This window comes from Watersipora subatra, chromosome 2 (genome assembly GCF_963576615.1).
Source record: "Watersipora subatra chromosome 2, tzWatSuba1.1, whole genome shotgun sequence".
Lineage (NCBI taxonomy): Eukaryota > Metazoa > Bryozoa > Gymnolaemata > Cheilostomatida > Watersiporidae > Watersipora > Watersipora subatra.
The window spans coordinates 20,983,986-20,997,032 of record NC_088709.1 but is presented as its reverse complement, the minus strand read 5'-3'; the positions used below and the strand labels follow the sequence as shown (position 1 = coordinate 20,997,032).

The 13,047-nt window shown below is 35.2% G+C and overlaps 1 protein-coding gene across 1 annotated transcript; it reads right to left on the bottom strand.

Annotated features, from left to right (window-relative positions):
- Positions 1-1,279: 1,279 nt before the first annotated feature.
- On the bottom strand, positions 1,280-9,085 carry LOC137388047 (tigger transposable element-derived protein 6-like). The gene is made up of 6 exons (XM_068074563.1): positions 9,079-9,085; positions 6,476-6,532; positions 4,487-5,395; positions 4,273-4,343; positions 2,284-2,453; positions 1,280-1,475 (listed from the first exon to the last, which is right to left on the bottom strand). The coding sequence occupies exons 1-6, from the start codon at positions 9,083-9,085 to the stop codon at positions 1,280-1,282; spliced, it is 1,410 nt and encodes a 469-aa protein (XP_067930664.1).
- Between the last annotated feature and the right edge of the window lie 3,962 nt (positions 9,086-13,047).

Below are 13,047 nucleotides of genomic sequence, written 5' to 3'. Positions count from 1 at the left end.
CAGAAATCATTTCATTTTTGCCGATTTCAATTTTTCCATTTTCATTTGCCGACACATTTGAATACCTTCCCATTCTAACTGATGTCCAACGCAGTATAAGTAAAGCAAATGACGATGGATATTTTTAACGTTTCTTATGAGATTATTACAATAATTAATTATAAGTTTGGGTGACTACAGAACAATAACTACGTAGTACAGATTTTCTAAAAATCTAGCGCAGTTTAAGTAACGGGAATGAAGATGATATTTTTTCTAACGGTTCTAATGAGATTATTACAATAATTAATTATAAATTTGGATGACAACAGAACAATGACTACGTAGTACAGATTTTCTAAAAATCTATATAAATATCACAACTTTGTGATATTGTTAGCTATGACGTTTTGAAATGTAAACAAAATTGTGCATTGGTTTTATATTATTACTATATTAATAATATTGGTTATTTTAATAATATCAGTGCATTTAACTTTTAATATTGGCCAATATTGCATTTCTCTTTTTGCTGTAGAAGAGATATAAACATATAATCTTTTCCTTTTATTATTGCTATTTGTTGTATATAATAACATCCACACCCAGTACATTACAGTTAACATTGCAGTTATCCTATTTGACTGCTATTATTGCATTTCTCAACCATCAGTACCCTTTCTTTTTTCCAATATCACTTTGGTCGTGGGCTGTATGACAGTGGAATTTCTAGTTTAATATATAATTTATGGCCATGGACTAAATTTAACGCACTATAGTTACAGTGAATAACAGAGTTTGTAAATGAGATTTTTCGTTTGCCAGAAAAGAGGTCCAGCTTATTTTGCACACCACTGTATATGTCATAATAGTGTGATAATGTTTTTTTACACAGATCAATAGGACTAGAATATTCAACAAACATGCACTTTAGAAACTGTCTGTACCTTTGAGCCAAATGTTTAACTGCTGTACAGTAGATGGCAAACACCATAATTGCTGTGATCAAATGAGGTCATGTCGCGTTGGTTGATGTACATCAAATATAATTACAATTCATCAATCCATGATTGTGTTACTATTGCTTGACAGATCTAAAACAAAGGTAATTCTCATTCACTACTGCAAGGGACACTCTTAAATACGCTCACCAAACCACAGGTCAACCATGTGGAAATTTTTAAAATGATTGCAATTATTTGTACCACCGTACACAACTTGTTGATGAGAAATGTCAGAACACAAGAGATCAATTTCAAGTAGCCTAGTTATAAAATGCTTTAAATTGAGCTTACCTGTATTATTGTAACAATGTGTACTCTCTCTGCCAACAGACTGCTCCCTCTTTGTTGAGATAATCACAGTACTGTTCTCGAACAATCTTAGGAGCTTCAGTTGGTGTAATGGGTCGAGCTTCAACACGAGGTAAAGTGTCTGCTAGATTAAACGGTTGTCGAGGTAATGGGGGCACTGTTCTTTTAGGAAGATGGCAAGAACTATGAATGAGATTGTGAAAATCGCAGCAAGCCAATAAAATGGTTCTAGTTTTGTCTGATTGAAGGTCAATGCGACGAAGTAAAACTCGCCATGTCGAATTGAGAATTCCAAAATGGTTTTTGATTAGTCTTCTAACTCGTGACAAAAGGAAAATTAAAAAATTTTCTCTCATCTGTCACAACCCTTTTCGGATATGGTCGCATCAAGTGAGATTTTAAAGGAAACGCCTCATCCTCTAATATTACATAAGGTAAAGGTTATTTACACCCGGCCAGGCTGTACATTAATATTATTGCTGATCAATGCTGCATGCACTGCACTCACTTCAGAAACACCCCCATCTAAAGCTCGACCTTGTGCCCCAACATCAACATACGTAAAAGAGTAGTTGGCGTCGCACATAGCCAGCAAGATAATTTATTCCTGCGTCTTGTAGTTATGGTACTCAGACCCAGCACGCAAAGGCTTGTTCATCATGACATGTTTGCCGTCAAGGGTGCCAATTGAATTTGGGAAATTCAATTTTGTTCCAAACCAATCGAGATGTTGACCCATTCTTGCACACTAGACGGAGTTTTAATAATGCCATCTTTTAATCGATTGTTTACTTTTCTTGAAGTTTCGAAAATTATATGTGAAAAGCTAGCAACTGAGATGTACAATTCATAATACAGCTGAGTTAAACTAGCGCCGGATGCTAAATATCTCAGTGTTACCACCAATCTTTCTTCTGCAGTAATAACTTCTCTGTGGTGGGTATCTAGCTACTTTATTTCTAGCTCCACTTTCGATAAAACAAAGCTTAACTTTTCTTTAGACAATCGGAAGTAATTTTGGAACGTGCCAACCCGGTTGGATGGTAGCTTGTCATCTCCAGTAGCATCAATTAGCTTTCGCACAGTTGAATAAAAAGCACCATGTATGGTACGTGATTCAGTAATTGGACTGACTAATGGTTTACCCTTTTTCAAATCTTCCTACAAATACACAGAACATACAGTTACTGTAGTACCATCATGTGAAAAGTTGGTTTGAGTCAAAAATCGAGGAAATATTTCCAGAAAATTAATAGGCCATACTTCTCTAACAGTTGGTCTAACCGGGTACAATGACAATTAATAAAATTATGTGAATTGAAACATTGGTAAACAAATCGTGAATAATACTGTTAAATTGAATGTTAACAAAATGAATAGCGTAAATAATTGACTATATATCCAAATTAAAATATGCATACGTACGTATTTCTCTTTGACTTCATCTAAAGCTATAACGGCTGCAGCACAACATGGTAGTAAATCGTCGTTGTCTTGTTCCATCATTGAAAAAATACTTTTGACGAACTAAATTATTACTATTATTAGTATAAGAATTACTGTAAGAAGCAGTGTGGGCGTGATATGAATCAATGGCAAGGTTATCATTTCCGTTTTTGGTGATAAGCGGTCAAAATGGAATAGGTATCGATGTTGTATTTAATTGGTTAAAATAGTGACCCATTTTGTATAATCGGAGTTGGTCCGGTGTAAAAGCCTCTACAAAAACCAATTTCAAATCGTAGACAGACTAGAGGCGGTTCCAACATCGGAGTTGAAACACTCCGACAAATCGGCCTGGTGTAAACGCGCTTTGAGCCATTGCAGATTCACAGGAATTGGCACTCAGGTCACGAAAGCATTTGTGTGGAAATAAAAATATGGCAGGTAAATGATCAAAAGAAATACGGAGCCTGCGATGGCAGCTTCTATCTTGCTGCGAGAGAATGCAAAGTAGGGGTGATATGGATCACGCTATGCCCTTCAAAGGTCAGTATCATACTCATAGACCTATTAACTATATTATATTATGTTAACTCTAAGTATTGTTAATATGTCTATGAATATAATGAGACAATCATATCTGTTTAATGTACATTACTCAATTATCAATGTACGGGCATGACTAGTCTGTGCTAGTCCAAACAAACAAAGGTCAAAGCTCGACTGTATACATCACCCTTAATATAATCAACTACAGTCAAACATGGATAACTCAAACTTCACGGGACCGAGCGACAGTGTTTGAGTTATCAGAGCGTTCAAGTTATCAGAGCACTGTCACAAATGCATGTATTTAGCAGAAGATACATGTACTGATGTACATATACAAACTATGTATAAAGCAAAATCATAGATTGCTTGTTGCAAGTTACAGGGCCTCTCATGTAAAGTTTCAAAAGTATTTATCAGGAAGTATAAATAGTTTTCTATCACTTGAGATTTGTTTGTTGTTTTAGGTGATGTACCGCCATGACGTTTTCAGATTAAAATTGGCAAAACTTGATCGCCGTTGAAACACTAAAAAAAGACCCATCATTTTCCTCTGAGTGTTTTAATAAAGATCATTTTTGCCAATTTAAATCTTCAAACATCCTGGCAGTCACATCACCTAAAACTACAAACAAATCTCAGCTGATAGAAAAATATTTAAATTTTCGGATAATTTTTAAAACTTCACACGAGTACACATTCACGACCAATGCAAAAACGCATCCTTTACATCTGATCAGTTGTTTCATTTAAAAAACTTATCGAGTGTAGTCTGTGAAAAGACGTGTTGTTGAGAAAAATCAACAGTGTAACTGAGTGTAGATATAGCTTTTAAGCAGTTATTATAGTCCTTGCACTCTCTCGTATCTATAAAACGTCTGAGGACATCTAAAGCGTTGTTTGCATCAGCCATGGTAGGTGGATCAGGTTCAACAATCTCAGCCTCATCTTCTCCATCAGAATCATCCAGAGTACCTCAAAATGTCACAGGCTGCACAATTTCCGCATCACTCAAATGCTCAGCAACAGTGACGTCTGCATCAACTGCTAAAAGCTCATCTGCAAAACAAAACTCTATTTTAAGGGAAAGTAACACTACGTTTAAAACATTTGTTAGGCACCATTGACGGTCATAAATGTAGCCCTTTATTGGGTCGAATTCATGATAATTTAACAGCATAGGCTATTTCAAGATTACCTACTTGCTGTCACATTTGATGTAGGATCTATGGTATGTAGTAGCAAATTTAGATTTCTCACAGTGTCACCTTCTTCATTATCATCAACAGTTGAAGTCACATCTGTTTGATCAAGGTTGGTATGACCAAGCCCGTGGTGAAAACGGCGAGCTATGGTTTCTTTCGTGACACAGTACCATGCTTTGTGCACCCAGCGTATAGCTTGTAAAACATTAATATATACAACTGGCTTCTTTCCATGAGTGTCAATGTAATCAACGGTAAATTGCAAAACTTGCTGACGGTAGTAAGATTTGAAAATTCGAATAATTCCTTGGTCCATAGGTTGCAGCACACTTGTGGTATTGGGTGGTGTGAATAAAAGCCTGATTGACATAAGCCTACTCATAGTTGGGTGTGATGGACAGTTGTCAATGATGAGAAGCACTTTTCTGTTTTTTCTTGTCATCCGCCGATCAAAATCTCTTACCCATGCTTGAAAGATGTCACTCACCATCCAAACCTTCTTTTTGTGGTAATACTGACATGGAAGGTTAGTAACAGTATTGAAACAGCGGGGTTTTCCAAACTTTCCTATTACAATAGGAACTTCCTTCTCGGTGCCCGACATGTTAGCACAAAGTGCCACAGTCAGTCTTTCTTTTGACAGCTTCCCTCCACTACACTTCTCCCCTTTAAAGTGCAACGTTTTGTCAACCATGAGCTTGTAAAACAACCCGGTTTCGTCCATATTGAATATGTCATCATAAGTATACGTTGGAAGTAATGGAGTTAGCACCTTTTCCTTCCACTTTTCCACCTCTCCAACATTAACTGCAGCTGACTCTCCAACAACTCTCTGACCGCCAATAGAATGCCTTTTTTCCACCTGTCGATCCAACCGCGAGAAACAATAGTATCTTTCCCTAAATCCTGTAAAAACTTGTTAGCCTTTTCTAATAAAATTGGCCCATCGATAGGTACGTCTTTACCAGGCATTTGTCTAAACCAAGTCAATAACACACCATCCAAATCATCGTGTGACGTTGAACGATCTCTTAACCTTGATGAAATTTGGTCACATAACGATCTTATTCTTTCTTTCTGTTTAATCCACGTTGACAATGTACTTTTTGGAAAATTTTCTCTTTTTGATATTGCAGATGATTTTTTTCCTGCTTCAATTATTTCAAGTTTTTCAGAAGGTTTCCACGGTTTTCCTTGTTTTCGTGAGGCCATTGCAAAGCGGATGTTTGGTATAGCGGACGCCGGGCCACGAGTATATTTTTGACATTTTTTCCTTATATATCCACATAATTATAATCACTCTTACAATATGCATTTTGCGTCGATTTTTATTAAATTTTTATCTCTAATACTTTTTTACGCTTCTAGTTTGGCCGTAACTTAGCCGACGCGTTAGCGACCCCATTAATCAGGTTTTATACGGTTTCTTAATCAGTTCCATTATACGGTACGGGGGAATATACATGTATGCACACTATATACTACATATAGAGAGCGCTTTCCTCGCTAGGAAGGCAGGGTAGCCGTGGCTCCGCGATTAATGCAAATTCCTTTGGATTAAAACCAATTTTGGTTTGTTTTAAGTTGGTTCCTTTGGCACAAAAACTGTTCGAGTTAACGATGTTAAGTTCGAGTTATCTATAGCAATTTATCATTACGTGGGAACGGACCAAAGAAACCGTTCGAATTAACCATGTGTTCGAGCTATCCGTAGCCGAGTTATCAATGTTTGACTGTAGTTTCACCATTCAATTCACAAGCACCTGATATCAAAGCTTATCAACAGCAGTTATCACTATTATTTAATTAATATTTGACTTAGTAGTTGGGTAGAGATTATCAGAGCCAACAACAGATTTTGGTTCTGTTTTCACTTCTGCTACTACTGCAATATTTATGAAAATTCATCTAGAAATAATGATAGTGAGATGTTTTTTGTATATATAATGAGATTTCATGAAGAAAATTATTTTTTTCTATAATTACCTTCATTACGATTTGTGTTGACTGATGAATCACCAGGTTCCACTTTAACCTCGATGTCTACAATATAATGTATTTATAATTTACTACCTACAAACATTGATTTAGCGAAGCTATATATAAAGACAAGCCTAACCAGTACTTTAAGCTGGCTGGTTAAAGCATCACAATAGAATAGTATGTAGCTACAATACACTATGGATTGAGGAGGCAAGGTTATAGCAGACATGGGAATGTAAGATATCGTAACACTTATAATTCAATGCAATGACACTGTATTTTTTAACCCTTTTTCTATAGTAGCGGTTACCTGGAACTGGCGTTATAAACAGGCTGGCGTTGTTTTTTTTCAAAACGCTCATCAGAATTTAGGGAAAATAAATTTAACCCTTTTATAGATGAAGTGAATGTAATCTATATTGTGCACTTTCTTTTAGACTGCAAAATTAACCCATTTTATTGCAATAAATCTGCTAACTTGTCGAGGATTGCTAAATAAATATGCATTGGGAAACCGAGAAACATCTCTAAAAGTTGATATTTAGTGCTTACAATCAACCTTGGATGATATTATTATGCAATTTGCTGGCGCTTAACATTTTTTTTATTGCTTTCTACATTTGAAAGTAAATTTCGATTTTATAACTATATTTTACGATGTTGCGTAAATGCTAATTGCAATCATTGATGTTTGCTACAGTTTGCTGCCAAAATCTGCTAGCTTATAAGTTGTACAATAATAATTTATCAAACGCTACAAATCTATTTTCATGAGCAAATGGCTAGCACCGAAACAATTTGTTGAACAGAGCAAAACATTTACGCGTTGCATTTCACACGAGCAATAAACTTTTAGCAGCATCGCAAAGCACAACTTTTAGCCTAAAACTAGTCATTCATATACCATCACTAGCTGTGCCACCTGGCGTTGCCCTAGTAATAGAAAAGTCTTTGAACAGAAAATTGATTTGTATTTAACATACAGGCCCGTATTTCCTCGGGCTGCTGGCCGGCTGAGCTGCCCCAACTTTTTAGGAACTTTCCGCAGCTAAGTACAGTCAAACTCGGATAACTCGCCCTTGCATAAAATGTAACATTTCATCTCAAACACAAGGTTAACTCGAACGAATTTGTTTGGTCCGTTCCCACGCAATGACAAATTGCTTCAGATAACCCCACCTCAACATCATTTATTCGAAAAGTTATTTGCCCAACGGCAATGGAAACAGTTTTTATCGCTGTAAAATGTCACTTTATTCCAATCAATAGAGACAAACATCAACTTTTAGTAGTTCTTAGGCGCCATTATTATCATCATCAGTGGCAAAGTATTCTTGTTAACGACCTTTATAAAGGTTTGAAAATATCAAGTTTTACCAAACATCCGCTTGCCCATGTCCCATCGAAAGCGTGGAAACTTCCGTATGAACTTAAAATAAAATCGGCAAAATTGATCTCTGTTAAAACGCTCAAAAGAAAAAGACACCTTTTTTCTGAGCGTTTTAACTGCGCTCAAGTTTTGCCTATTTTAATTTAAAAACGTCTCGTCAGTAACATCACCTAAAACAAAACAAATCTCAAAAAAATAGAAAAATGTTGGTACTCTCCGATAAATATTTTTAAAACTTCACATGAGAGGCCCGTCTGAGGCCCTACATAAGAGAAACCTGTTGGGGGCTTACACCGCCCCCCCTCCACACCCCCAGGTATTCATAACTACTCGCCTAACATTAGCCGCCCCAACTTGCAACCAGTGAATACAGACCTGTTAACGTATAACAACATTTGCTATTCTAACTTTCAAACTACATATCATGAAAAAAGTGTTTTGTCTTATAAACAATGAGAAGTAGTGAGAGTTGCTCCCTATTAGCCAGTTTATTAATGTGAACGAACAGCTTGTCGTGACGTTATGCTATGACCCGCATCATACGCAAAGCAGTTAGGTATTTGCTCTCATATAATGACTTATATTGGCAAGGTAACATTGATTTCTGTAGTCTAGTGGGTAAGGCATCAGACCGGGAAATGGCAAGACCCGAGATTGAATCTTTGTCGGTATGGAATCTTTATTCCAAAATTTTAAGTTCTATAGCTGGACAATCAATCCTACCAATATACGGCAAACTTTGAGAAATATATATATATATATAGATAAATGTAAACCAGTTTTCACATATGTCAAAGTGTCAGGACCACATTAAACAAGCAACCACAATTAGCCTGATACAGATAATAGTTATTTATATGATGTTGCTTTCAAAGTTTTAACGAAAAAAACTATGAAAACCTTTGGAGTTAAAAGACGGATGTCGATATGAACAGAAAATAAAATAATTAATTGTTATTGATGTAACCGAGTCACTATTAGTACAATTTTGAGGACACTTTTTCACTGATCACTTGCTGTTATTGAATCATTAAAATCAAATAATTTCAAAGTGGTGGTCAAATAGGGGTTGGGGTGAATTTAAGAGTGGTGGTTGATTTTTCAACTTTTCTCCTATAGTGGTGACCAAACGGAGGCACTGTTCAAATAAAGGTGGCGTTCCAATAGAGGTTAGCGTTCAATTGTTATTTTATGTCTACGGAGAACATAGCTATACCAGACATTGCTATAAAATAAATAACAATAGCAGACAGGCTTATAAAAACATGGCTAATAAGGAAATAGATAAAATGACCAAATAAGTATGGCTACAAAGGACATTGATGGATGGGAAATGGGTTCAGATGACATGGCTGTAGACGACATGACTGAGGAAGAAATGGGTATGAAAAACATGAATACATATTGCAAATATTCTTAAGAACAATAATCTTTACAATATACATAGTTTAGTAGAACTCTCTAACTAACCTGTTGGATAGAGGCTGTCACTCAAATCCTCTGCATCAGGGTCTGATTTTACTAACGCAGTTTTCATGGCAGACATATGGAGAGATCAGTTTATCTAAATGAGAAAAGTGTGTAAGACAATATTAGGTGACATCCATGTTTCTGTGCAAGCGATTGTGGAGCACTAGCTTTTTATGACTAAAGTCCACTTGTAATTAAAAAAACAATTCACCTTGTAGTTGTACAGATACTAGTAAACATTGAAGTAGAAACTTTTTACTACAAAAAGACACCGTAAAACCTGTATTTTAACGCAATGGCGATCTATTTTTTCAACTCTTTTCTAATAGAAGATGTCAAATGGAGGAAGCTTTTTCAAATAGCTCATCAGCATTTGGGAAGGTAAATTTAACCCTTTTACGGGAATCGCAAATGTGGTCTACATTTCGCGCTCTTCTTCGAGAGGAACTAGATGATATTACAGCCTGCGTGATGCTTTGCAATTTGTTAGAGCTTAAACTTTTTTATTTCATCCCAAATATGAAAACACAGTTTTTTAATTATAGACACACATTTCATAAATATAGTTAACAATGTTGCATTAAAGGTCGTGAACTCGCTGATATGTTTGCTAAATCAAATAATTTGCTATATATCTGCAGATTTGTACGTTATATGATAATATTATTCTATCAAACGCAATAAATACATAATTAAAACAAGTGAAAAAACTTAATATAAAAATAATTATAATTCAGGTAGAAACAACAATTAACCATTTCAAAACAGAAATATCTGCATTATTCGCTCTTGCAGTTGTGTTGTGATGGTTTCATTTGATGAAAAGGAACATTTATTGGCTGTTCAAAACCTTCCACAATATAATCTGACCTCTACTCTTCTTCTGCACTGCTGAACTAGTCAATAATAATGTCATGAAATTTTTTTCCAGAGCGAAACCTTTACATGTTACATTCTGCACACATAACGATAAAGTTTTTGCCAGATGGTGCTAAGGACAACTTTTAGCCTAATATTAATCGCTCATTCAACATTTTAAAGGTAAACCATTTTTCTCGTACCTTAAAGTATCAAAATTGCATTAAACAAAGAACTGCTAATAGTTTGATACAGTTATTAAATACTTTTGTCATGCTTCTTACAAAGTTTTAACAAAAAACTGAAGAGCTTTCAACTTCGAAAACGTACTTCGATATAAACAGAAACAACAAAAGCATTAATTGTTATTGATGTAACCAGGTCATTATTAGTACGATTTTGCGGATACTTTTTAATGATTACTTGCTATTATGAGTTCGCAAAGATCAAAGAATGACAAAGTGATGATCAAATAGGGGTGGCATTTAAATAAAGGCGGGGTTAAATCAGAGGTTTTTCGGTAGTCCTGAGAACTATTGTGAAACCTCTACTTGAACGCCACATCTATTTTACCGCCACTTTGACCATCTTTGATCTTTATGAACCCATAATATCAAATGATCAGTAAGAAAAGGGCAAAAAATCGTATTAAAAATGAATTGTTTGCATTATTAACAATCAATTTTCTTGTTGTCTAACTCTAAAGTTTTTTGCCTTTTTTTGTTAAAACTTTGAAAGCCACACCATAGAAATATTGACTATCTGTCTCAGGCTAATAGTAGTTCCTCGTTTAACGCGGTCTTTATACTTCAAAGAAGCCTACATATATATAAAAACGGTTTAAATTGACGATGATAGAAAAAGCCGTAGAAATAATTACTGTTTCAGGCAATATTAGTTTATTGTTTAACGCGATCTTAATACTTCGAATAACATGCACAAAAACAGTTTGCAAGTTTTGGGGCAAAGGTAAACGCAATGCGTAAAAGTTTACCGAGCAAAAGTTTTACGCATTGCATTTGTGCTAAATACAGTATGTGAAAGTGTTGCTCTGCCAAAAAATTGTTTAACCGGTATTATCGACTAGTTAACCCTTTTGCTACCGAATTTATTTTTTAGCTCTGCCCGAATTTTCTTTCATTCACACAATTGTTGACATAACATCATAAAGCTTATGATAACTTGAGAAAGAATGAAGATATCTGCTTAATTTAAAATGCAGGTTGTAGAAAAGAAAATATTTTATTAAGAAGATAGAAATAAATAAAAACCATAAATTAACTTCATTAAAAAGCTACAAAACCTTATAAATTTCATCAATGCTGTCTTTCCAGCAACTTCGATAGTCATATTTTGACTGTCGCCATAATCTTTGACTATTATCAAAGTCTTTCACATGAAATACTTGCACTAAAAGAGTCAGAATCACTTAATATAAAGTTACTAAAGAGTAAGTAGCTAAGAATGTTACAAGCTTCTACAGCTGTAAACCATCACGGTATTCTTTTTGTCTGTGGATTTTCTACAATGAACTTTCTGTTAGATAATCAGTTTTCATGGGGAACAAATTTTATTGGTCTATTTGAATCGAAGGCTGAGTAATTATAAATAAACTAACACTCTTTCTAAAAGCCATTGTATTGGCCTCCAGCCACAAAGATGAGATAAGCTGAGCCCCCGATACACCAGCTTGCTATAGCGAAAGAACTAAGCAGTTCAGAAGAAAAATTGAGGCGAGAAGATATTGTTTAAGGTACCGGACAACTAGAAGCTGTTCATTCCATCGAAAACAACAATCAGATCGCAGCAAATGATGGAAATATTTACTTTTTTAAAACATTAGTTTTTTTTGTTGCATGTAATATAAGTGTGGTTCGTTTATGTCACTTGTTCATGAACATATATTGGTATTATTTGACAGATTATCATTATATAACTTACAAATATGCAAATTTATAGCATGTTATTTAATAGCATCATTGCAGCTATCTTAACATGGCTTGCAATAAATCGATGGTGGTAACTTCACTTCTATTGCAGAGAAAAAGCTAGTTTTGGCTGCAAACTGTAGCAGACATATTTATGAATCTGAAGAACTTTTATTCAACGATGTTAAATAGAGATATAAAATAAAACTATGTCTTCAAAATTAGAATGACACAAAAATTGAAAACGCAAAGAAGGACACAGGCTATAATATCATGGCAAGTCAATTGCAAGCAATAGATATCAACTGGTAGTGATATTTCTTGGTTTCTCAGGATATTTATTGAAAGATCTTTGACAAGTTAGAGGTAAGTTAGCAGATTTATTGCATCCAAAAGGTTTAATATCGCTCCACCAGAAAAGGTGAGCAAAACATAGGCGATATTCACTTTGCCCGCAATAGGGCTATATTTATCTTCCAAAAGTTCTGAAAAGCAAATTGAAAAATATACTGCAACCTCTATTTGAACGCTACCTCTAATTGGCACTCACTATATAAAAAGGTTGAAAAATAGTACGCCATGGCCTTCAATTAGAGGTTTTACAGTATATTGATTTGAGGACCAGGGATAGTGATTGGTTAGCCTGTCTTGACAAACTGTGGTTTTTGCGGAGTTGTTCCCCTGTCGAGCGGGCGAACAACACAACAGCTTGTCACAAGACGTACTGCACCTGATGCATCAGCTGCACTTATAGGGAGTTGTTCTCTTCCGTCTATGCGGCTTGGTTGCGAAGTGAGGTCGGTCGCTCCATTGGTAATCACAACGATTTTCGCGCAGAAATTTATGTAGAAAAAATAAGATTATAATGTTTAACCAGCGACCAGTCTCTGCAGTAAACTTTAGTAGAACTTGAGAACTTAGGCAACAAT

Bases quoted from the DNA above. Each gene is read 5' to 3' on its own strand.
- LOC137388047 (XM_068074563.1), bottom strand. The intron at 5,396-6,475 runs GTAATTATAGAA...AAGTTTTTACAG, and splicing joins CAACACAAATCGTAATGAAG to GATTTAGGGAAAGATACTAT. The intron at 4,344-4,486 runs GTAGGTAATCTT...TTTGTTTTGCAG, and splicing joins TACATCAAATGTGACAGCAA to ATGAGCTTTTAGCAGTTGAT.